The 23,232-nt window shown below is 46.6% G+C and overlaps 1 protein-coding gene across 5 annotated transcripts in view; it reads right to left on the reverse strand.

The window, feature by feature from the left end:
• Positions 1 to 23,232, reverse strand: part of strbp (spermatid perinuclear RNA binding protein) — a 127,658-nt gene that overhangs the window by 50,699 nt on the left and 53,727 nt on the right. For all 5 annotated transcript variants that reach the window (XM_055875107.1, XM_055875108.1, XM_055875106.1 and 2 more), the window contains exon 3: positions 6,018 to 6,196. In XM_055875107.1, coding sequence (XP_055731082.1) covers positions 6,018 to 6,020 — 3 coding nt within the window. In that variant the 5' untranslated portion in view covers positions 6,021 to 6,196. The remainder of the gene's footprint in view (positions 1 to 6,017; positions 6,197 to 23,232) is intronic.

Raw genomic sequence — 23,232 nt, forward strand, 5'->3', positions numbered from 1 at the left:
TGGCCCGCTTGGGCCAGTTGAAAAATATTGCGATAATGTTATATTTTATCTAGGCTATATATTTATTTTTTTCAAACGAATGAATTCCGGAAGTTGTTCATTCATTATGTCCATTACTTACCACACACAACGCAAGCCGCACACATACAGTCTAGTTTGAGACAATCTGTCGGGCAGAGAGATCGCGCAGCTCTCAAACAGCTGGTTGTTGAAGATCGACAGCGGTAGGGGTAAGAAAGCCGCAGGAAAGATGTTCCAAGTTATGATATCCACAGGTAAATGACAAGGAAAGAATGCAAACCAGTTATTTCAAAAGTTTAAAGTCTCGGTTGAAGATTTGCGATGCGCAATTCAGTCATCATGCCATGGAATAGCCTGCCTTAAAAATCAGACATGCGTTCCATAACAAAGGGAACCCTGTTTGCTTTTTGCTTTTTCGTCACGCGTGATACAATAACCCCTAAATAACTCTTGAACATCTCAAATGGCAAGACTGACTAGTTACCACATGGACAGACTTCACTAGTGTGTTTGTGTCGGGAGCATCTGCCGGTGGATGTAGTCTAGTGCCCACATTATTCTGACATATTTTAGAATGTAAAAATAATGTAAATGCCAATGCATAATGCCATTGGGAAATTGGGAAGGCCTATTTAAAAAATGCATTATTCTTAACCTCTCTAGGGTAGCTAGCGTCCCACCTGGCCAACATCCGGTGAAATTGCAGAGCGCCAAATTAAAAAACAGAAACACTCATAATAAAAATTCATAAAACATACAAGTGTTATACATCGGCTTAAAGATTAACTTCTTGGTAATCCAGCCGCTGTGTCAGAAAAAAATGCATTATTCTTAAAGTGGTAAAGTGGTAATGCATACTTTTGTAGCTTACATTTTGTGGGGTGTTTTATTCCATTACAACAAATATAAAATGTAGATCCTTGAAAATTACAATTAAATGCTTACAATTAACTAGCCAGAGTGTTGACCTTTGCTCTCCCCTTGCTTCTGCAATTACACCACACCAATTACAACCAGTTAGCCACAACACACAAACACATTAGACGGCTTGCTAAATGTGGCGCTCTGCTGTATAGTGAATGAGCACTGCCCTCCAATAATAACATCTTCAGTCCAGTGTATAGTATGCAATGCACACTCCAAGTTGTTGCTATATACCCACTTACTGGTCTGGTAGCCCTGTTTCCCCTCGCTATTCCACCAGAAACTGGCGAAACAAGTGTGCAGGCCAGGAGATTGCGGCGAAACAAGTGTGCGGGCCAGGAGATTGCGGCGAAACAAGTGTGCAGGCCAGGAAATTGCGGTGAAACAAGTGTGCAGGCCAGGAGATTGCGGCGAAACAAGTGTGCGGGCCAGGAGATTGCGGCGAAACAAGTGTGCAGGCCAGGAAATTGCGGTGAAACAAGTGTGCAGGCCAGGAGATTGCGGCGAAACAAGTGTGCGGGCCAGGAGATTGCGGCGAAACAAGTGTGCGGGCCAGGAAATTGCGGCGAAACAAGTGTGCGGGCCAGGAGATTGCGGCGAAACAAGTGTGCAGGCCAGGAGATTGCGGCGAAACAAGTGTGCAGGCCAGGAGATTGCGGCGAAACAAGTGTGCAGGCCAGGAGATTGCGGCGAAACAAGTGTGCAGGCCAGGAGATTGCGGTGAAACAAGTGTGCAGGCCAGGAGATTGCGGTGAAACAAGTGTGCAGGCCAGGAGATTGCAGTGAAACAAGTGTGCAGGCCAGGAGATTGTGTGCGTGTACAGTACACAACAACTAGTGCGTAGTGAGAGCAGTGCGAGAGTGTTGTTGGTCTGTTGGGAACAATATGCACACCACAGGAGGTTGGTGGCACCTTAATTGGGGAGGACGGGCTCGTGGTAATAGCTGGAGACGGAATCAGTGGAACGGTATCAAACACGTGGTTCCCGTGTGTTTGATGATTCCATCCGCTCGGCGCCAGTCATTATTATGAGTCCGTCCTCCCGTTCGGACAGCCTCCGCTGACACACATGCTGTTCAGTGATGTGTGTAGCACGAGGTGTGTATCATGTGTGTATGCGCGCCACACAATGTGTGTGTGCGTGCCACACAATGTGGAGTGTGTGTCGCACACTTGCGTGTGTCAAGCCTGTGTAGAGTGTGTGTCAGCGTGGCCTTAACGATTGCTGAGTGCACAGCGAGAGATGCTGTACGTGGTGAATGTATAGCTTGGGACAGAAGAGTGACAAGACAGAGAGAGGAGAGGGGTATGATCAGCCCCAGGGCAGATTGCATTAAAAATTCATCCTGTGATTTACCAGCACTGCGCTTGGCAGCTCTTGCACAAAAGATGGCCCCATTTTATTGTATTTTTATTTTATTTTTTTACAGCCTTTCAAATTACCACACGCACGTGCACAGGCGCAAACACATGCGCACACACAGACTTGCACACACACACGTGCACACGCACACAGCGTCTCCGAGTAGGAGTGCTGATCTAGGATCGGTTTGGCCTTTTAAACCATAAAGAATTGGAGGCGGGGCCTGATTTTTTTGATCAGCACTTTTAGAACCTTCTGGAATACGGGCCCAGGTAGCCTAGCTGATGAGATTCATTTCTGCTCTTTGCTTCTCATAATGTGACCGTGTTCAGTGTTAGTGTTTATGGGCTGCAGTAAAGGGTTATGGCTTCAGTTAAAAGAGATCCGCTGACTTTTCATTGTCTCCTCGTGCCATTTAACTGACTACCTGGGCAGAGCAAAGCTGACAAGGAACTGAGGATTAACAAGGTCGCCCCGCCGTCCCTGGAGAGTCGATAGCGATGGAGATCCTAGAGGGATTGTGTGTGTGTGTGTGTGTGTGTGTGTGTGTGTGTGTGTGTGTGTGTGTGTGTGTGTGTGTGTGTGTGTGTGTGTGTGTGTGTGTGTGTGTGTGTGTGTGTGTGTGTGTGTGTGTGTGTGTGTGTGTGTGTGTGTGTCTGTGCTCATATATATCTGGGTGTGTACACACGGAGGGAAAATCCAATGAAAAGACAATAAGGAAGCAGAACACTGTGCTGTGGCTTTGCAGTGCAGAGTGTTTGAGCTCCAAGGTCATCCCCACTCTCCTTACCAGCCCAGCTAGCATTAGCACGGCCCTCATCATCGAGGGTTATTTATGAACACCCCCCCTCCCCCCCACCACCACCACCACACCCCGTCCACCCCTCCAGTTTTTAATAATTCACGGTGCTGCCTGCACACCCCCTGAGGCTCAACTCCAGTCAGGGGTAGGGACCATTAATCAATCCCTGATCTTGCTCTCTCTCTCTCTTCCTCCACCTCTCTCTGTCCCTTGTTCTCCTCCTCTCCTTTCTAATTCCCCCCTCTCTCTCTCTCTTCCTCCACCTCTCTCTGTCCCTTGTTCTCCTCCTCTCCTTTCTAATTCCCCCCTCTCTCTCTCTCTCCTTCCTCTGACTCCCTACCTTATCCCCCCTCTTTCTCCCTGTTCATCTCCTCTAGGCTCTTTTCCTTCCCCTCCTCCCCCTCTCCTTACTGAGGTTCAATAGTGCTACGTCGTCAGGCAGACTTCTTCTCACTGACACACAGCGATCGGCACTGCAAGGGTTTCACCGCGGCTCTACTCTTATCAGATTGACCTCTCTTGTCCCAACTGGTCCTTCACTGCTCAGAGTAATATTACACACCTCCCACCTTCATCTCACCTGCAGCCAACCACACTGCGTCTCCCCACTGTGACATGACCACAATCAAATCCAATTGCATTTGCCGCATGCGCCCGAATACAACAGGTGTGGACGTTACAGTTAAAGTCTTACCTACAAGCCCCTAACCAACAATGCAGCTTTATTTCTTTTTTAAAAGACCTAACCAAAATGAAATAAATAACAATGAGAAATAAAAGTAAGAAATCATTCGCCTCAGTAGGCGTCTGTGGTGGCCTTTTGCCAGGCCGTCATTGTAAATAAGAATTTGTTCTTAATTGACCTGCCTGGTAAAATATGTTAAATAAATACAAAATAAAAAAGAATCTATGTTGAAGATATTCAACAGACTTCCCCGTTTGTGATCTACTGAGCAAGCACTTCATTGAGCTGTATGTCCGCCTACTGTAGAAAATAGTCACCGGCTTTCATGGTGTGACAGAAGAGATGGACGTGTGAAGAGTTTGATTCCAAAACAATTTTTTCACATTTGCATGTGATGAATTCTCATGGGTCCCTGTCGGAAATGAATGCTCGTGGGTCCCTGTCAGAAGTGAATGCTCATGGGTCCATGTCTGAAATGAATGCTCGTGGGTCCCTGTCAGAAATGAATGCTCATGGGTCCATGTCTGAAATGAATGCTCGTGGGTCCCTGTCAGAAATGAATGCTCATGGGTCCATGTCTGAAATGAATGCTCGCGGGTCCCTGTCTAAAATGAATGCTCGTGGGTCCGTCTGAAATAAATGCTCGTGGGTCCCTGTCTGAAAGGAATGCTCGTGGGTCCGTTTGAAAGGAATGCTCGTGGGTCCATTTCTATTTGTTTGAATTATGGCTGCTCTCATATTTTTAAAAGATTGACTTAAAATTTGTTTTTTTACTAAACGCAATATGTGCTTTATCCAAAGCCATCTGTTTGGAGAGTTGGGACATTTAGTTGAAACAAAGTGATTATTTGAATATTTATTTATTATGTATCGATACTATATTACATGTAACTGTTTAAAACCCAATCTGAATACTTTTTCTATAGTTCTGTAGGCTATATAACTTTTTGCCACAAAACATGATTATTTGTCTCTCTAAAATAATATTATCTTGCGATATATATACAGTACCAGTCAAAAGTTTGGACACCTACTCATTCTAGGGTTGTTTTTTAAAAACTATTTTCTACATTGTAGAATAATAGTGAAGACATCAAAACTATGAAATAACACATATGGAATCATATGACCCCTCCTGTCTCAGGCTCCAGTATTTATGCTGCAATAGTTTATGTATCGGGGGACTAGCTCTCTCTCTCTCCCTCTCTCCCTCCCTCCCTCATTGCTCGTGTTTCTTGGCCCAAGCAAATCTCTTCTTCTTATTGGTGTCCTTTAGTAGTGGCTTCTTTGCAGCTATTCGACCATGAAGGTCTGATTCACGCAGTCTTCTCTGAACAGTTGATGTTGAGATGTGTTTGTTACTTGAACTCTTTCTAAGGCTGGTAACTCTAACGAACGTATCCTCTTCAGCAGAGGTAACTCTGGGTCTTCCTTTCCTGCGGTGGTCCTCATGAGAGCCAGTTTCATCATAGTGCTTGATGGTTTGTGCGACTGCACTTGAAGAAACTTTATAAGGTTCTTGAAATTTTCCAGATTGACTGACCTTCATGTCTTAATGTAATGATGGACTGTCGTTTCTCTTTGCTTATTTGAGCTGTTCTTGACATAATATGGACTTGGTCTTTTATGAAATAGGGCTATCTTCTGTATACCACCTCTACCTTGTCACAACACAACTGATTGACTCAAACGCATTAAGAAGGAAAGAAATTCCACAAATTAACTTCTAACAAGGCACACCCGTTAATTGAAATGCATTCCAGGTGACTACTTCATAAAGCTGGTTGAGAGAATGCCAAGAGTGTGAAAAGCTGTCATCAAGGCAAAGGGGATGGCTACTTTGAAGAATCTCAAATATAAATAACACTTTTTGGTTACTACATGATTCCATATGTGTTATTTCATCATTTTGATGTCTTCACTAATATTCTACAATGTAGAAAATAGTTTTAAAAAATATATTTAAAAAACTGGAATGGGTAGGTGTGTCCAAAGTTTGACTGGCACTGTCTTTTCACAAGCCCATATCATGGTAAGAACAAATAAAAGCACTCTCTTTCACAAGATGTGTTCTTAATTCATTCAAATTTACCAACATTTCTGAAAAATCCATATATCGCGTTTTGGAACTCTTAAACTCTTCATATTGACACTACGCATTCATCCTATACATTCTAACAGGAAGCTCTTGCACAAGCAGAACCACACACACACTACTTACCATGCCTGCGAAAGGAGTGGGTGCTCCTTGTCCGTCTCCTTGTGTGGCCCGGGTGTGTTGCCGGGGAAGCTCTGCGTTGTCAGGACAGGTCAGGGGTCTCCTCTGCTCTCTGACTCCTCCTCATACGCTCCCCTCAGAGCCCCCTGCCTACAGACCTGATCTGCTTCCCTCTGTCTCACCTGGAGATGGAGGGAGAGAGTGAGGGAGGGGGAGGGAGGGAGAGAGTGAGGGAGGGAGGGAGAGAGAGAGAGATGGGGAGAGGCAGAGAGAGGGATGGAGGGAGAAACGAGAGAGACAAAGGGAAAGACTGATCATTGAGATTCACGATTCGCGCCCATTGCCACGCCGCGCCCCCCCCTCACACCCACCACCTAAGCCCATTTTTTTATGCAGAAGAAACATTGCAGTTGCAGCAGTAGACTCCCTCTTTGCCCCCTTCCTCTTTTTGTTAAAGCTTCACACCCCCTGTGTCTCATCTACACCTCCCCGTCTGCACTCAGCTGATACTGTACACACACTCCCTTCCTTTTTCATTCATAACACACACACACACACACACACACACACACACACACACACACACACACACACACACACACACACACACACACACACACACACACACTCACACACACACACACACACACACACACACACACACACACACACACACACACACACACACACTTCTCAGCAGGGGTTAGGGTCTAGTCTTTGTCTGCTGGTAGAGTACGAGGAGATGAGAGAGCACGGCTGAGCTAAAGACGAGACGCCCGGGTCTTATTCATATTTCATGATGCTGCGCTTGTTTTTATAGGCTGATATGCACACATATACACACACACACACACACTGACAGATACATACACAAACACACAATGACAGACAGATACGCCGACACACCACACACACATATTCAAAAACGCTCTGCTCCAGTTTGGGTGATTTATCTAGCCTAAATGATTCCACCGCCCACTCAAGCCTGTCCTATCGGTCTGTCGTCTCTCCCCGTACTCTCCTGTCTCTGGCCTCGTCTGCTCCTTTTATTAAGGAACCATTCGGCCTAGCAGAATAATTCCTATTCGTCATAATCATCAACTATCGTCTATGTATCACAGATTAACCAGGGGAGTCAGTCGGGGTAAAGTTTGACCCGTTAATCCCGCTGGTCATCTGCATTAAGCCAGCCATGTTCCTAATGTGCTTTCCCTGGAAAACAATCTCCATTCCCATGGATTAGGTCAACGAGGCAGCTATGCCAGGCTGTGCCACGTGGCACGGGGGCAAGGGGGAGGGCCGGAGGCCCAGGGAGAGACGCCCAGCAGGATAGGACACATACACAGGTCACACGCACTCCAGCTCCATGAGTCAAGAGGGCAGAGGGCAGATACATTGGGGATTGAACCTCTTGTCGTAAACAACAGCAGTATAGCACAGGTGAAACCCTACCCAACCTCCCCACCCGGTCCTGTATGGAATGCCGTTAGGGTCCCCCGCGTCTCAATACCCATCATCAATACCCATCATCAATACCCATCAACCAGGACACTCTTGACTCCTGACACACTCTCCAGCTGCTCTGCTCTGCAGTGTTTTTGACTGGGTGCTGCTGTGCTACAGACAAAACCTTTACATACCACAACTAGACCACAGGGACACTATATGGGTTTAACTAGCCACATGCAACGCAACCGACCAACCAGCCAACAAACAATCCACCAACCACACACAACGCCACTAAAGCAACACCACACCACTGGACCTGTATGGAGGAGCTGTATGGAGGAGCTGTATGGAGGAGCTGAATGGAGGAGCTGTATGGAGGAGCTGTATGGAGGAGCTGAATGGAGGAGCTGTATGGAGGAGCTGTATGGAGGAGCTGAATGGAGGAGCTGTATGGAGGACCTATATGGAGGAGCTGAATGGAGGAACTGAATGGAGGACCTGTATGGAGGACCTGTATGGAGGACCTGTATGGAGGAGCTGTATGGAGGAGCTGTATGGAGGAGCTGTATGGAGGAGCTGTATGGAGGAGCTGAATGGAGGACCTGTATGGAGGAGCTGTATGGAGGACCTGTATGGAGGAGCTGTATGGAGGAGCTGAATGGAGGAGCTGTATGGAGGAGCTGTATGGAGGACCTGTATGGAGGAGCTGTATGGAGGAACTGTATGGAGGAGCTGTATGGAGGAACTGTATGGAGGAGCTGTATGGAGGAACTGTATGGAGGAGCTGTATGGAGGAACTGTATGGAGGAGCTGTATGGAGGAGCTGTATGGAGGAGCTGTATGGAGGAGCTGAATGGAGGAACTGTATGGAGGAGCTGTATGGAGGAACTGAATGGAGGAGCTGTATGGAGGAGCTGAATGGAGGAGCTGTATGGAGGAACTGTATGGAGGAGCTGTATGGAGGAACTGTATGGAGGAGCTGTATGGAGGAGCTGTATGGATGAGCTGTATGGAGGAGCTGTATGGAGGAGCTGAATGGAGGAGCTGTATGGAGGAGCTGTATGGAGGAGCTGTATGGAGGAGCTGTATGGAGGAACTGTATGGAGGAGCTGTATGGAGGAGCTGTATGGAGGAGCTGTATGGAGGAGCTGTATGGAGGAGCTGAATGGAGGAGCTGAATGGAGGAGCTGTATGCAGGTGCTGTATGGAGGAGCTGAATGGAGGAGCTGAATGGAGGAGCTGTATGGAGGAGCTGAATGGAGGAGCTGTATGGAGGAGCTGAATGGAGGAGCTGTATGGAGGAGCTGAATGGAGGAGCTGTATGGAGGAGCTGTATGGAGGAGCTGTATGGAGGAGCTGAATGGAGGAGCTGTATGGAGGAGCTGAATGGAGGAGCTGAATGGAGGAGCTGAATGGAGGAGCTGAATGGAGGAGCTGTATGGAGGACCTGTATGGAGGAGCTGAATGGAGGAGCTGAATGGAGGAGCTGTATGGAGGAGCTGAATGGAGGAGCTGAATGGAGGAGCTGAATGGAGGAGCTGTATGGTGGAGCTGAATGGAGGACCTGTATGGAGGAGCTGTATGGAGGACCTGTATGGAGGAGCTGTATGGAGGAGCTGAATGGAGGAGCTGAATGGAGGAGCTGAATGGAGGAGCTGTATGGTGGAGCTGAATGGAGGAGCTGTATTAAGGAGCTGTATGGAGGAGCTGTATGGAGGAGCTGTATGGAGGAGCTGTATGGAGGAACTGTATGGAGGAGCTGTATGGAGGAGCTGTATGGAGGAGCTGAATGGAGGAGCTGTATGGAGGAGCTGAATGGAGGAGCTGTATGGAGGAGCTGTATGGAGGAGCTGTATGGAGGAACTGTATGGAGGAGCTGTATGGAGGAGCTGTATGGAGGAGCTGAATGGAGGAGCTGTATGGAGGAGCTGTATGGATGAGCTGAATAGATTCAAGGCTGTCGTTAAGGATTGTTGTAAACACTAAACACCTTGGTTTAGTCACACATGGTGGGTTCCCATAAGTGCAGTTTGCCATCAACTGCCATGGCTCTAGCCTAGTTCCAGATCATTTCGACCAGTCATTCTGACTACAGGAGTTGGCAAGATAGCACAAGACAGGTGGTCTTCTATGAATGTTTGAACATCTTGAAGAACGATCTGGCCTTAATGGCCATGTACTTTTATAATCTCCACCCGGCACAGCCAGAAGAGGACAGGCCACCCCTCAGAGCCTGGTTCCTCTCCACCCGGCACAGCCAGAAGAGGACTGGCCACCCCTCAGCGCCTGGTTCCTCTCCACCCGGCACAGCCAGAAGAGGCCTGGCCACCCCTCAGAGCCTGGTTCCTCTCCACCCGGCACAGCCAGAAGAGGACTGGCCACCCCTCAGAGCCTGGTTCCTCTCCACCCGGCACAGCCAGAAGAGGCCTGGCCACCCCTCAGAGCCTGGTTCCTCTCCACCCGGCACAGCCAGAAGAGGACTGGCCACCCCTCAGAGCCTGGTTCCTCTCCACCCGGCACAGCCAGAAGAGGCCTGGCCACCCCTCAGAGCCTGGTTCCTCTCCACCCGGCACAGCCAGAAGAGACCTGGCCACCCCTCAGAGCCTGGTTCCTCTCCACCCAGCACAGCCAGAAGAGGACTGGCCACCCCTCAGAGCCTGGTTCCTCTCCACCCAGCACAGCCAGAAGAGGACTGGCCACCCCTCAGAGCCTGGTCCCTCTCCACCCAGCACAGCCAGAAGAGGACTGGCCACCCCTCAGAGCCTGGTTCCTCTCCACCCAGCACAGCCAGAAGAGGACTGGCCACCCCTCAGAGCCTGGTTCCTCTCCACCCAGCACAGCCAGAAGAGGACTGGCCACCCCTCAGAGCCTGGTTCCTCTCCACCCAGCACAGCCAGAAGAGGCCTGGCCACCCCTCAGAGCCTGGTTCCTCTCCACCCAGCACAGCCAGAAGAGGACTGGCCACCCCTCAGAGCCTGCTTCCTGAGTTGTTTCTAGCCACCGTGCCTCTACATCTGCATTGCTTGCTCTCTGGGGTTTTAGGCTGGGTTTCTTTATAAGCACTTTGTGACAACTGCTGTTGAAAAAAGGGCTACATAAATACATTTGATTATTTACAAACAGATCTGCGTCCAGGCTGTAATGGCTCCACTTTACGAAAAAGCTCCCTTTGTGTTTACATTTAAACTCACAGTGATACTATCCAGATATGGCCATGTCACATGTCACAGTCTCATAACAGGAAGTGACCTCGCCCACTCAAGAACCATTATGCAAAACTTCACCAGGAAGTAGATAATAGTCTACATGACAACAGTGGGGGGGATGGGAGACTTGGGCGGGTCACGACAACAAGAATAGAGAGATTATAGAGAGAATAGAGAGATTAGTATCACCTAACCTGTTTAAATGAAACACAATGAACGTACTCATAAACGAAAGGGAGTGTAGCTCTGTAAATAATAGAAGTTGCCTAACACTAGGCCTACTAGTTTGGCAAATACCAAATCATCTGGGGAGAGAGATGCTGTAACCGGTATGATGACATTTCTACGTTTCTGAGAACAACTGCCTGTGCAGTGGCACAAAGTTAGGCCCTCTCTCATTCCCTCCTGTTGAAACTGTGATCGAAGAGAAAACTCTCTGAAACGAGTGACGAATTCGCGGACATTTCTCCAGACATGCAAAAAAAATTGATTCTAGCTAGCCTCCATCCAGTCAACAGTGAGAGGGGAGCTGTATCTGTAAGGTAAGTGTGCATCACAGTGAGTCCTACCTGCCTGTGAGTGTACGTGAGATTATGTGTGTGCTAGCACGTGCAAGCGTGCGTGTGCCTTCTTGCCTGCCTGTGAGTGTAATACAAATGGCTCTCCTACAGCAGTCGGCCCCGTGCAGTCTGTCCTGTCCTCTGCTGCCCGTAGTGAACTCATTAGGCCTACAGACTTGAGGAAAATGAACTGGGTGACAGCCACTTAACCATGGAAATGACTCCACCAAGACGGAAACCACACAGCTATCAAAGAGCCAGCAGCCAGCCTAGGGCTGGGCGATATATTGAATTCATTTGAAGAATTCAAAATGATGTCTCTGTCGCTCCTTCTGTGCTGTGTGCACCTTCCCACTCGCACACAGACACCGAGCCCATCCCCCTGCCACTCACGACGACAACAGACGAAAGATCACAACGTCCTCCCTGACAACAAGCAGTTTCAACTTGGTATTTGCATTTGAGGTTTGGTCCAACAGAATCGGTCGATTCCCCTTCTAGCAATACCCTTTTTACGTCTCGACTGACAACATTTAGAACAGAGCAGACCCGACCAAAACGGGAGTATCAATGAACATGATTGTGGAAAGTTCATGCTAGTTGTCTAGTCTGTGATTTTATAAATGTGCAATGAGCATAAAAAGACGGATTGATATAAGGAATTGACAACTCGTTCTCATGCGGAGAAATAAGCATCTTCTTGCCCAGGTAGGCCACTTGATTTCAACATCTAAACAAAATGAACAGGCCGTGCTGTTCAAACAGTTGGAGACGGACAGGAGGGTGTATTCATAACAGTTCAACTGTTCTACCTTGTTAACAAGCAAATAGATCCGAGTTGACTAGACCTGCGCAGAGACCTGAACTGTGCAAGGTTCCATTTGTAACAAAAAAGAGCATTGACAGAGTTGAAAACCAGATCAGTGATTATTGCAAAACACAGGTTAAACAATTTTGATAAAATAATGACATTATTTAAATTGAATTATTGGTTGCGGAAGGCTTATATTTAGCCTAGGTATAAGTTTACAAACCCTGAATTCATTAGATTATTCCTGACTGTTTGAAAATGTGCAACGAAGTGTATTTCGAGAAAACGTTTTACAAAATGGAGATATATATCGCAAATCGCCCATTAGTTTGAGAAAATCGAGATATGATTTTCAGAACATTTCGCCCTGCCTGCCTGCCTGCCTGCCTGCCTGCCTGCCTGCCTGCCTGCCTGCCTGACTGCCTGCCTGCCTGCGAGGGAGATCGGCTGACAAGAGCACATGTAACAGTGTAATATTGACAATGCCCGCTCTCCCTTTCTCTTTCGCTCATTTTTCTTCTTACAGCCACACACAAGAAGGCCAACAGATCTTGTTGGCCTGGGTTACACCCTGGGTGTTTTGCCGACATGACCTAAGCCTGATACGATCTAGCAAACGACTAGCCAGGGACAACAGTTGAGTGTGTCAGTATAGGTTGACTGGCACTAGCTGATAAGATAAAGTCAATTTAGGGCCTTCCCTTACTCTGCTCTGTCTGTCTGTGGCTGAGCGTATAACACAGCAGCGGCAGTTGGGTCCCCTGGAAGAAGAATCTCTATCTGTGAATTAAATCCCGTTAATATTCAGCTGGTTGTATAGTCAGGCCAAAAGTTTTGAGAATGACACAAATATTAATTTCCACAAAGTTTGCTGCTTCAGTGTCTTTAGATATTTTTGTCTGAAGTATAATTACAAGCATGTCATATGTGTCAAAGGATTTTATTGACAATGACATGAAGTTGATGCAAAGAGTCAATATTTGAAGTGTTGACCCTTCTTTTTCAAGACCTCTGCTATCCACCCTGGCATGCTGTCAATTAACTTCTGGGCCACATCCTGACTGATGGCAGGCCCATTCTTGCATAATCAGTGCTTGGAGTTTGTCAGAATTTGTGGGGTTTTGTTTGTCCACCCGCCTCTTGACGATTGACCACAAGTTCTCAATGGGATTTAGGTCTGGGGAGTTTCCTGCCTATGGACCCAAAATATTGATGTTTTGTTCCCCGAGCCACTTAGTTATCACTTTTGCCTTATGGCAAGGTGGTCCATCATGCTGGAAAAGGCATTGTTTGTCACCAAACTGTTCCTGGATGGTTGGGAGAAGTTGCTCTCGGATGATGTGTTGGTACCATTCTTAATTCATGGCTGTGTTCTTAGGCAGAATTGTGAGTGAGCCCACTCCCTTGGCTGAGAAGCAACCCCACACATGAATGGTCTCAGGATGCTTTACTGTTGGCATGGCACAGGACTGATGGTAGCGCTCACCTTGTCTTCTCCGGACAAGCTTTTTTCCGGATGCCCCAAACAATCGGAAAGTGGATTCATCAGAGAAAATGACTTTACCCCAGTCCTCAACAGTCCAATCCCTGTACCTTTTGCAGAATATCAGTCTGTCCCTGATGTTTTCCTGGAGAGAAGTGGCTTCTTTGCTGCCCTTCTTGACACCAGGCCATCCTCCAAAAGTCTTCACCTCACTGTGCGTGCAGATGCACTCCCACCTGCCTGCTGCCATTCCTGAGCAAGCTCTGTACTGATGGTGCCCTGATCCCGCAGCTGAATCAACTTTAGGAGTTGGTTCTGGCGCTTGCTGGACTTTCTTGGGCGCCCTGAAGCCTTCTTCACAACAATTGAACCGCTCTCCTTGAAGTTCTTGATGATCGGATGAATGGTTGATTTAGGTGCAATCTTACTGGCAGCAATATCCTTGCCTGTGAAGCCCTTTTTGTGCAAAGCAATGATGACGGCACGTGTTTCCTTGCAGGTAACCATGATTGACAGAGGAAGAACAATGATTCCAAGCACCACCCTACTTTTTAAGCTTCCAGTCTGTTATTCGAACTCAATCAGCATAACGGAGTGATCTCCAGCCTTGTCCTCGTCAACACTCACAGCTGTGTTCACGAGAAAATCACTGACATGATGTCAGCTGGTCCTTTTGTGGCAGGGCTGAAATGCAGTGGAAATGTTTTTGGGGGATTCAGTTCATTTGCATGGCAAAGAGGGAATTTGCAATTAATTGCAATCCATCTGATCACTCTTCATAACATTCTGGAGTATATGCAAAGTGCCATCACACAAACTGAGGCAGCAGACATTGTGAAAATGTATATTTGTGTCATTCTCACAACTTTTGGCCACGACTGTCTTTTGGCCATGAGTCTTTACTGATAAGCCTAGACTAGCAGGCCAGTTAGTCACCCAGTGACCTAAAACAACTCAATTAACCCCATTAAACACACACCGGAGAGGATAGTTAACGCAGCCCCTCAGAACAGAACACACACACGGAACAAGTGGGCTCCCTCTGCAGAGGATAACGGAGTGGGACCGCAGACAGACAGCGTGGTTCGGTTCTACGTCATCACATCAACAGCAAGCCAATGGAGCCAATGAGACGAGACTGATTTGGTTGTGTAGGCCTCACTCCCCAGTCATCGTCTCACAAGGCCGAGCAGCGCACAGACAGAATAGTGTAGGACCCCTAGAAGGTCTTTGATTTGTTTCGAAAGGAGCAGAGCGGAGCAGAGCAGAGAGGAGACATTAACATGGGAACAGATGTGCGAGACTGTATTTAACCTAAGTGTTTCTGGATGAGAGCACTGACACAGTAAAAGCCTTGTTGTGTAGAGGAGATGGTTTAAAAAGACAGACGCCTGCTGTGACCGACTGGCTTGCATTCCCCGAAAACAAAAAAAACTCTGCTCCCCCCCCCTCTTCTCGTCTCCTCACCTAGCTCCTGCGCCCTCTCTTTCTCCTCTTCTCTGACGCGTTCCTCTCTCCCCTCTCCTGTCATTTCTCCACTGTCTCTCCACTCCTCCATCCTCTCTTCTTCTCTCCTCTACCGTGGTCTCCCCTCTTGTCTTCTTCCCTAACCCATGGACTCCCACAGAGCAGAGACGTGCTGGTGCCAAGAACGCCTCCTTTTCCACCATCTCCCACTCTCCTTTAGTTCTTTCTCTGACTCGAGTCTGGTTTCAAGGATGGACATTTTTCTGGCATAGACGAACTACATCACCGCCTACATCACTACTTTAACCGCTTGAGATAAAATAACCCCAGAGATGTGGATCGTGGAGGTAATTTTTAATGAGAGCATTTCGCAAGTGGGCTAGTTTGCGACAACTACCGGTGCAAAGGTTTTTTTTGCATGCAAACGTTGGTTTTGAATCGCATCGTCCTGGCATGTCTGCCTCGTGATTAGCTGGGAGAGTTGTCTCTCTGAAGAGGACCCAACCCCCGGGAACAATTTATTGTTTCCCAATATTGAAGTTGCCAAAAGAGTCCATCACTGAAACCAGACTCTAGTCACTGTTGAATAGGGCGGGCTTTTTCGAGACTACTCCAGGAGAGGATCCCATCATTACAGAAGAATGAAGAGGTGGTGGCTGTGAGGCTCCCAAGCAGCACTCTGATTAATGACTGAAATGTAAAAAAAGAGAGACAGAGAATGGAACTGAGAGAGGGGATAGAGAAGGAGCGACAGACAGAAAGTGAGAGCGAGAGAGAGAGATAGGAGAGAGAAGGAGCGAGAGAAAGAGTGAGAGAGAGCGAGAGAGAGAGAGGGATCTGTCAGTCAATGAGAAGCTGGCTCTGTGCACAGTGCCTTGGGCTGCAATCCTACCGCTGTAAACAATTACAGGCTCACCTGCGACTGAGAGGAACATGGAAGCCAATCTCCCACCCAGCTGGAGGGGGATAAGCACTCGCTAACAGGGTACTGCCACTTAGAACGTAAACACTGGCACCACACACACACACACGCACACGCACACACATAAACACTCTCCTCTTAGCGCCGCAACAGAACACTCAGGAGTCAGAATGGAATGGCAGGCCTAACTACTGCTGCTCATTATTTTGTCACTCTGAAGACTATGGTTTAATTACAAACAAAAGCAAGGACTCGAGTTTGACTGTACATTTTTTATTTGACTGGAAACAAAAGTTGAGAACTGAGTGATCCACTTTTACTGATATAATTAGAAGGTCATGTAGTAAGGAAGGATTAGTCATACAAAATAACTTATCTAGTATTAGAACGTCTGTAATCTAGTATTACAGTGTTAGTCGTACGGTCTGGTCCGTAATTATTGGCACCCCTTGAGCAAAAACAACTGGGCAATACTACTGTATGCTAATTCCCAGGGAGAAAATCTATTATTGTATACCAATAGAATATGCTCAGAGAAAGAGATTTTGTTAATCAAGTAATAAAAAACATCTAAAAAAAAGATAGGGGCCAAAATTATTGGCGCCCCACTTTTCAATACTCCAGCACCCTCCCCTTCCGAGGATATCGACACAAAGTCTTTTTCTAAAATGTTTGATGAGATTGGGGTTGTTGTCTTGCTGGGTTGATCCACTTGCGGCCAGGGGTCAGCCTCCTGGCAGAGGCAACCAGCTTTCTGACTAAAATGTCCTGGTACTTGGTCCATGACGCCGTTGACTTTAACAAGGCCCCCCAGGACCAGTGGAAGCAAAAATATCCCCATAACATTAAAGATTCACCATCATATGTCAGCACATCTTGCGTGACCACAGCCCGACAGCCCGGCTCACCGCAGCCAGAAATCAAACGGAAACAGTACAGAACCACACCCGGTATGCACTCGGTACACTAATATCCCATTCAAACCAAGACAAAAACCCTCTATTTACCATGCCGACAAAATGTGTACCCCCCTTTTCTTTATATCTGAAAGGTATTGCCAGTGTCAAAGCCCATACTTTTATTTCTGCCTACCGAGGTATTCATGATTGCAGTATTATGTTTAAGCCAAAGCCTCAGTATGAAACGTAGCCTTTTATCTTACCGGCGTTTAAATAATGAACACTCTATTGGCCGACATCAAACGTGTCCTTGTCAGTCACAAAGCTTCACAGAAATGCTTTTTAATGCATTTATTCTCTCAATGTAAATGCACAGAGTTCTGTCCTTGAGCTGTTCTTGTCTAATGTTCATTTGGCATTTAATCTTTTTTTCTTCTTGACTTTGACAAGCAGGCTAAATATTTAACAGCTCTTATATTTAGCTAATAAACGATGTGTTAATGAAAAACAGCCCCAAACCATTATTCCTCCTCCACCAAACTTTACAGTTGGCACTATGCATTCTGGCAGGTAGCGTTCTCCTGGCATCCGCCAAAACCCAGATTTGTCCGTCGGACTGCCAGATGGTGAAGCGTGATTCCTCACTCCAGAAAACACGTTTCCACTGCTCCACAGTCCAATGGCGACGAGCTTTACACCACTCCGGGCCGACGCTTGGCATTGCGCATGGTGATGTTAGGCTTGTGTGCGGCTGCTCGGCCACGGAAACCCATTTCATGAAGCTCCCGACTAACAGTTCATGTGCTGACGTTGCTTCCAGAAGCAATTTGGAACTCAGTAGTGAGTGTTGCAACCGAGGAGAGACGACATTAACGCTCTATGCCCTTCAGCACTCGGCGGTCCCGTTCTGCGAGCTTGTGTGGTCTACCACTTTGCGGTTGAGCCGTTGGTGCTCCTAGACGTTTCCACTTCACAATAAAAGCACAATAAAAGCACCGGGGCAGCTCTAGCAGGGCAGACATTTGACGAACGGACGTATTGGAAAGGTGGCATCCTATGACGGTGCCATGTTGAAAGTTACCATGCTCTTCAGTAAGGCCATTCTACTGCCAATGTTTGTCTATGGAGATGATATGGCTGTGTGCTCGATTTTATACACCTTTCACCAACGGGTGTGGCTGAAATAGCCGAATTCACTAATTTGAAGTGGTGTCCACATACGTTTGTATATCTAGTGTATTTCAACGCTATTTCTGACCATAGAGTTTACTTGTTCATTAGTTCAATGCTGCTAAAGATACCTGCTCACCTGAATGTTTGCTCGTGTGCCGGTCAAATGAATCCTAACCTCTGTGTATAAATTAATGTTATTGCTACTTTATTTCTGGCATCATGTGTTTACTACTAGGCCTCACCATCTGTCAAAACAGATGCTGTTACTACGTAACACACACACACACACACACACACACACACACACACACACACACACACACACACAGAGAGACGACTAATGATACTCGGAGACACTCTCCAGGAGGTCTTGTAGTTCCAACGGAACAAAATATCCAAACAAGACAGGCGATTCCACGCCAGCGGGAGCGGGAAATATTCATGGTGTCGCAGATTGCTCTGGCAATTCTCACTAGGGATGTGACACATGAAGAGAAAAAAATCTTTGCGTTTAAATAAAAAAAATTGGGGGGTTTTCCAGTTAAAACGATAAGAACAAAACGCACAAAATTGGTTTGGGTCCCTTTCAGATGGTTAAGCATTGCACATACTGTACTGTATACTACCACTGTACCTCAATACCACCACTCAAATTTAGTGTTATAGATCTCTCTGTACTTCAACATACAGGGGGGGGAATCATCAACTCTCATCCAGCCAATTACCTCCTTCTGCCCCTACCCTCTGGTCGGCGCTACAGCCCATTAACGTTAAGGATCCCAATTTCGTCTCAACTTTTAACGTTTAAATGTTCACACCCCTTAATTCTCACGTACGAACTTCATTGGGAGGAAGGATGTTTGACAAAGACATAGGGAATCAAGACACACTCCATATTTTACAACACGCTATAAAAGGAGGATAATGACACCGGGGGTGTTGTCTGTATCATGTACGGTTCACAGATCATTAAGTCTTACGGGAGGCATGTATAGGTCTAAAAAAAGGGTCTAAAATCGGGCACTTTCATCGTAATATTCCCCAAAATAGTTTGTGATACAAACGTAAAAAGAATTTTCAAACATTCTTCCTCCCAATTAAGTTTCTATCTGAGAAATGCCCAAATATTTTCCTCTCCCTCTGCCGTGGAATCGCTCACAGAGGCCATCTCGTGAAGCGTTATTATAGGGGTGTGTGTGTGTACACACGCGTGTGTGTGTGTGTGTGTGTGTGTGTGTGTGCGTACCCCCGTTTAAATTCTCTCCATGTACTGCTGTGCTCTTAAAGCCAAGAGATGCATTCTCTATGTAAACATCTGCTGGTTGATTCTACTGCTGCCCCATCTGTGTTTCTGCTTCTCTCTCTGCAGGGATCTGTCTGATAAAGGACAGACGGTACCAAAGTCCATGACGGGCGGAGAGAAAGAGAGATATGCAAGCTATTCTCTCCAGCCCCTCTTTGAAGACAATAGGAAGCTTGTACATTTTTCTTTTTAAGCTTCTTTATTGTTAAAAAACCAGCAGGACGTTTTAGGCCTTTCAGCTGAAAGAGAATAGCCGAAATAATACGATCATGTCCTGTAAAATGTTCCTTTCACAATACTTACAAGGAAATAGGCCTGGCATGTGGCAATGTTTAGCGATATAGGGTTTGTAGGCCCAAGGACGTGAGAAAATGTGTTTGTAATGAGCAGTCTCCGGCACCATGCTGGTGTAGGTGCAGAGAGATGACACGATCTCTTCTGATCACTGGAGGAAGAGGAACTAAAGCGAGTTCTCTTCCTCTTCAACACACGCACCCCCAGACCCAGACCCACAAACAGTACAGCTAAAACAACTTCTCTCGTCAACAGCTCTCTATAGACCAGAGGCAGACAGAGTACAGACTCTTTTTTTTGGGTCACATCTTCGGGGCCAAGCTGACTTCAGTTGAAACAGGAAGAGCACTCCCCATCCTCTTCCTTTTCCTACGTCAGCAGAAAAGAAGTAGAGAGGACCCTAGAACACTTTGAATGCCCCAGAACAGCTCGGCTAATATGCCTTCTCTACGACGACAACAAAAAAATCCATCGAACGGTTTGAAAGTCATGACCTGTAGTTTTTTTTTTGAACATTGACGTTCCAATGCACTTATTGGGAACCAGGTGGGTTCTGGGAACGCAGCGGTAGAAATGCGGCAGCGGTAGAAATGCGGCTGCACAGATCCCGTACAGTCTCTATGAGGAGTGGTGTGTTCTATAGAGCACAGGAAGGATATTTATTTATGAGGATCATTATGATGCTGTGTAGCTGAGCCGCCATACACTACAGAGGGTTTTGTATGGAAACCAGCCTGACCTCTCTGTGCCTCCTACTCTGGGGCTTTCTCACAAACTAGCTGCAGCATCGCAGGAAATTGGAAGGGTACTGCCTGTGCCAGTGTAGTCATACATTGCACTGTTTTATACCACTCTGCGTTACCAAGAATTTGAGTTGTATGGTTTGTTTAACTTTGCAATCATTGTTTTTTTTTGCTTGACACATTATAAAGTCAAAACGTCCGTCACCGCAAAATCGCACTTTAGTTTCTGACATTGACGTTGCATCCATTGACGTTGCTCCCAAGACCCCTCGTCCTTCTTGATAAAGCGAAAGCCGGAAAGCAATTTTGTGATACACACACACACAGGTCAGGTAGACAGTATTAACGATTTGGCAGTGTGTAGAAAGTGCTGATGTTGCCTTTGGAGGCCAGGGAAATGCATAACGTCGATGAGAGCATAACACTATTGCCAATAACCAAGATGAAGGAGAGGAGGAGGAGGAGGAGGAGGTGGAAGGAGAGGAGAGGTGGGTCATTCCTGTTGACTGCAGGTCAAGTCCTGGAGGACGAGTGTGGCGGTCACTGGATAACAAGAATGTGTGTGTGTGTGTGTGTGTGTGTGTGTGTGTGTGTGTGTGTGTGTGTGTGTGTGTGTGTGTGTGTGTGTGTGTGTGTGTGTGTGTGTGTGTGTGTGTGTGTGTGTGTGTGTGTGTGTGTGTGTGTGTGTGTAGCAGACAGAGCCTCACTAATGAAACAGTATCACTTTAACTGCGTGAGTGAGTGAGTGAGTGAGTGAGTGAGTGAGTGAGTGAGAGAGAGAGAAATTTTGGCCAAGTGTCTAATTCACAACGCTGAGTGACCTACACACACAATATTAACAGATCCAGACAAAGGGCAGTGGTTGGCTCGGTGCTCCAGACTCCATTCAGGACCTGTAAGAGCTTAATAAGAGGGAGAGAGAGGGCGAGGGAGAGAGAGGGCGAGGGAGAGAGAGGGCGAGGGAGAGAGAGGGCGAGAGAGAGAGGGCGAGGGAGAGTGCGAGGGAGAGAGAGAGGGAGAGAGAAGATGGCCAACACAAACCTAATTAAACACACGGCTGCTGACAGTAATGGCTACAGTGTTATTTGTGCCTTCTTGCTCCAAGGACATTTCAGACAGGAAACACACAAGCGCTCCCCCACACCCACACACACACACACACACACACACACACACACACACACACACACACACACACACACACACACACACACACACACACACACACACACCGAGAGAGAGACAGGAAACAACAACACAGAAAGAATGTGATTAGTCTGATGGGTCCACAATAGGGCTGGGAATTGCCAGGGACTTCATAATACCATATTATCACGATACTTAGGTGCCAATACGATTACCACAATTCTATATTCTTAATATTGTTATTTTACTGGTACTCTTTAATTACTTGTTACTTTTATCTCTTATTCTTATCTGTATTTTTTTTTACTGCATTGTTGGTTAGGGGCTCGTAAGTAACCATTTCACTGTAAGGTCTACACCGGTTGTGACTAATACAATTTGATTTGATTTGATATGTGTATTGAGATTCGATACTGTGATTTTATTGCGATTCCATGTTCCAAAGATATCGTTCACCATATTTCCTGCTGCAGAGGGACAAGTCATGAGAAACTGAGTTCTGATTATTCATGGAAAATAAAAGTGCTGAAAACTAACTGGCTCCCTATTTAAAAGCAAGACAGAGAACAAGTTACGAAGTAAAAATACTGGTGTTTTGGTGCAGGTACAGCCAACTAGCTCAAAAACTATATTGCTATATTGTCAAAAGCATACAATATATCGTCAGAAATAAAATCCCGATATGTACAGTAACTGTATTGCTACACCCCCCCCCCCCCCCCCCCCCAGTCCACAACGTTTGATGCAGATTCAGACGGTTCAGTCCAGTTCCTCAATGCAAATGAACCCATCTGGACTAATGACATAAAGATAAAGTAGAGCACATGTCCAGATTGCCCAGTGGACAATGTCCACACACAAACACACACACACACACACACACACACACACACACACACACACACACACACACACACGCGGAGCGCATGCCGTCACTCTCTGGCCTGCCATTCCGCTGATGCTTCAGTCCATTCTGTGAAATGATTAGGAATGTAACATCTCTGAGCTGGATGGGACATGTCCATGTAAAAAGTCCCGTGAGCACTAACACGTGAAGTTCATGGGTGCACATCCCATTTGGTGTCAAATGAAAACTAAGAATCTATACTTGAGAAATGAAGATATGTAAACATTTTGATCCATTTTTGTGGAAGAAGCAAAGGCATTGATTTCTGGTCCAACAGATGGAAACGGGGACATCTAGTAGAAAAAGTCTTAGCAGGTATATCACAATAATGTTGAAGTAAAGACCACTGCCAACTAATAAACATATATATTGAGTTTGGCAGAAATGATTTGCCTTCTGTAAGTTTAAGAAATATTCGTTAGTGTCTTGTCATTCTGTTACCAAAAACCTGTTTTTACTGACAACTACTTGGTTTATTAAGTGATTAAAACACCGAACAGAATATGACCTAAACATCTGTAATGACTGCAACTTAATTGGCTACAACGTAAATTCCTAGCAGTCACAAACCTCAGTTGGGTCACCTGTTATACTGTCCTCCCTTCTACTTGCACACTGTTACGTTCAGCTCATAACGCTTTTCTTTCTCTTTCTGTTTCTGTCGCGTGGTGGTCAAAGCAAGAGTGTAAAAACAGTCTGAACAACTCCCCCTCTTTCCCTCCCTCTCTGCCGCTCTCTCTCTCTATCTCTCTCTCTCCCTCTTCTATCTCTCTCTCTCCCTCGTCTATCTCTCTCTCTCCCTCTTCTATCTCTCTCTCTCCTATCTCTCTCTCTCCCTCTTCTATCTATCTCTCT

Source organism: Salvelinus fontinalis, chromosome 21, assembly GCF_029448725.1.
Source record: "Salvelinus fontinalis isolate EN_2023a chromosome 21, ASM2944872v1, whole genome shotgun sequence".
Taxonomy (NCBI): Eukaryota; Metazoa; Chordata; class Actinopteri; order Salmoniformes; family Salmonidae; genus Salvelinus; species Salvelinus fontinalis.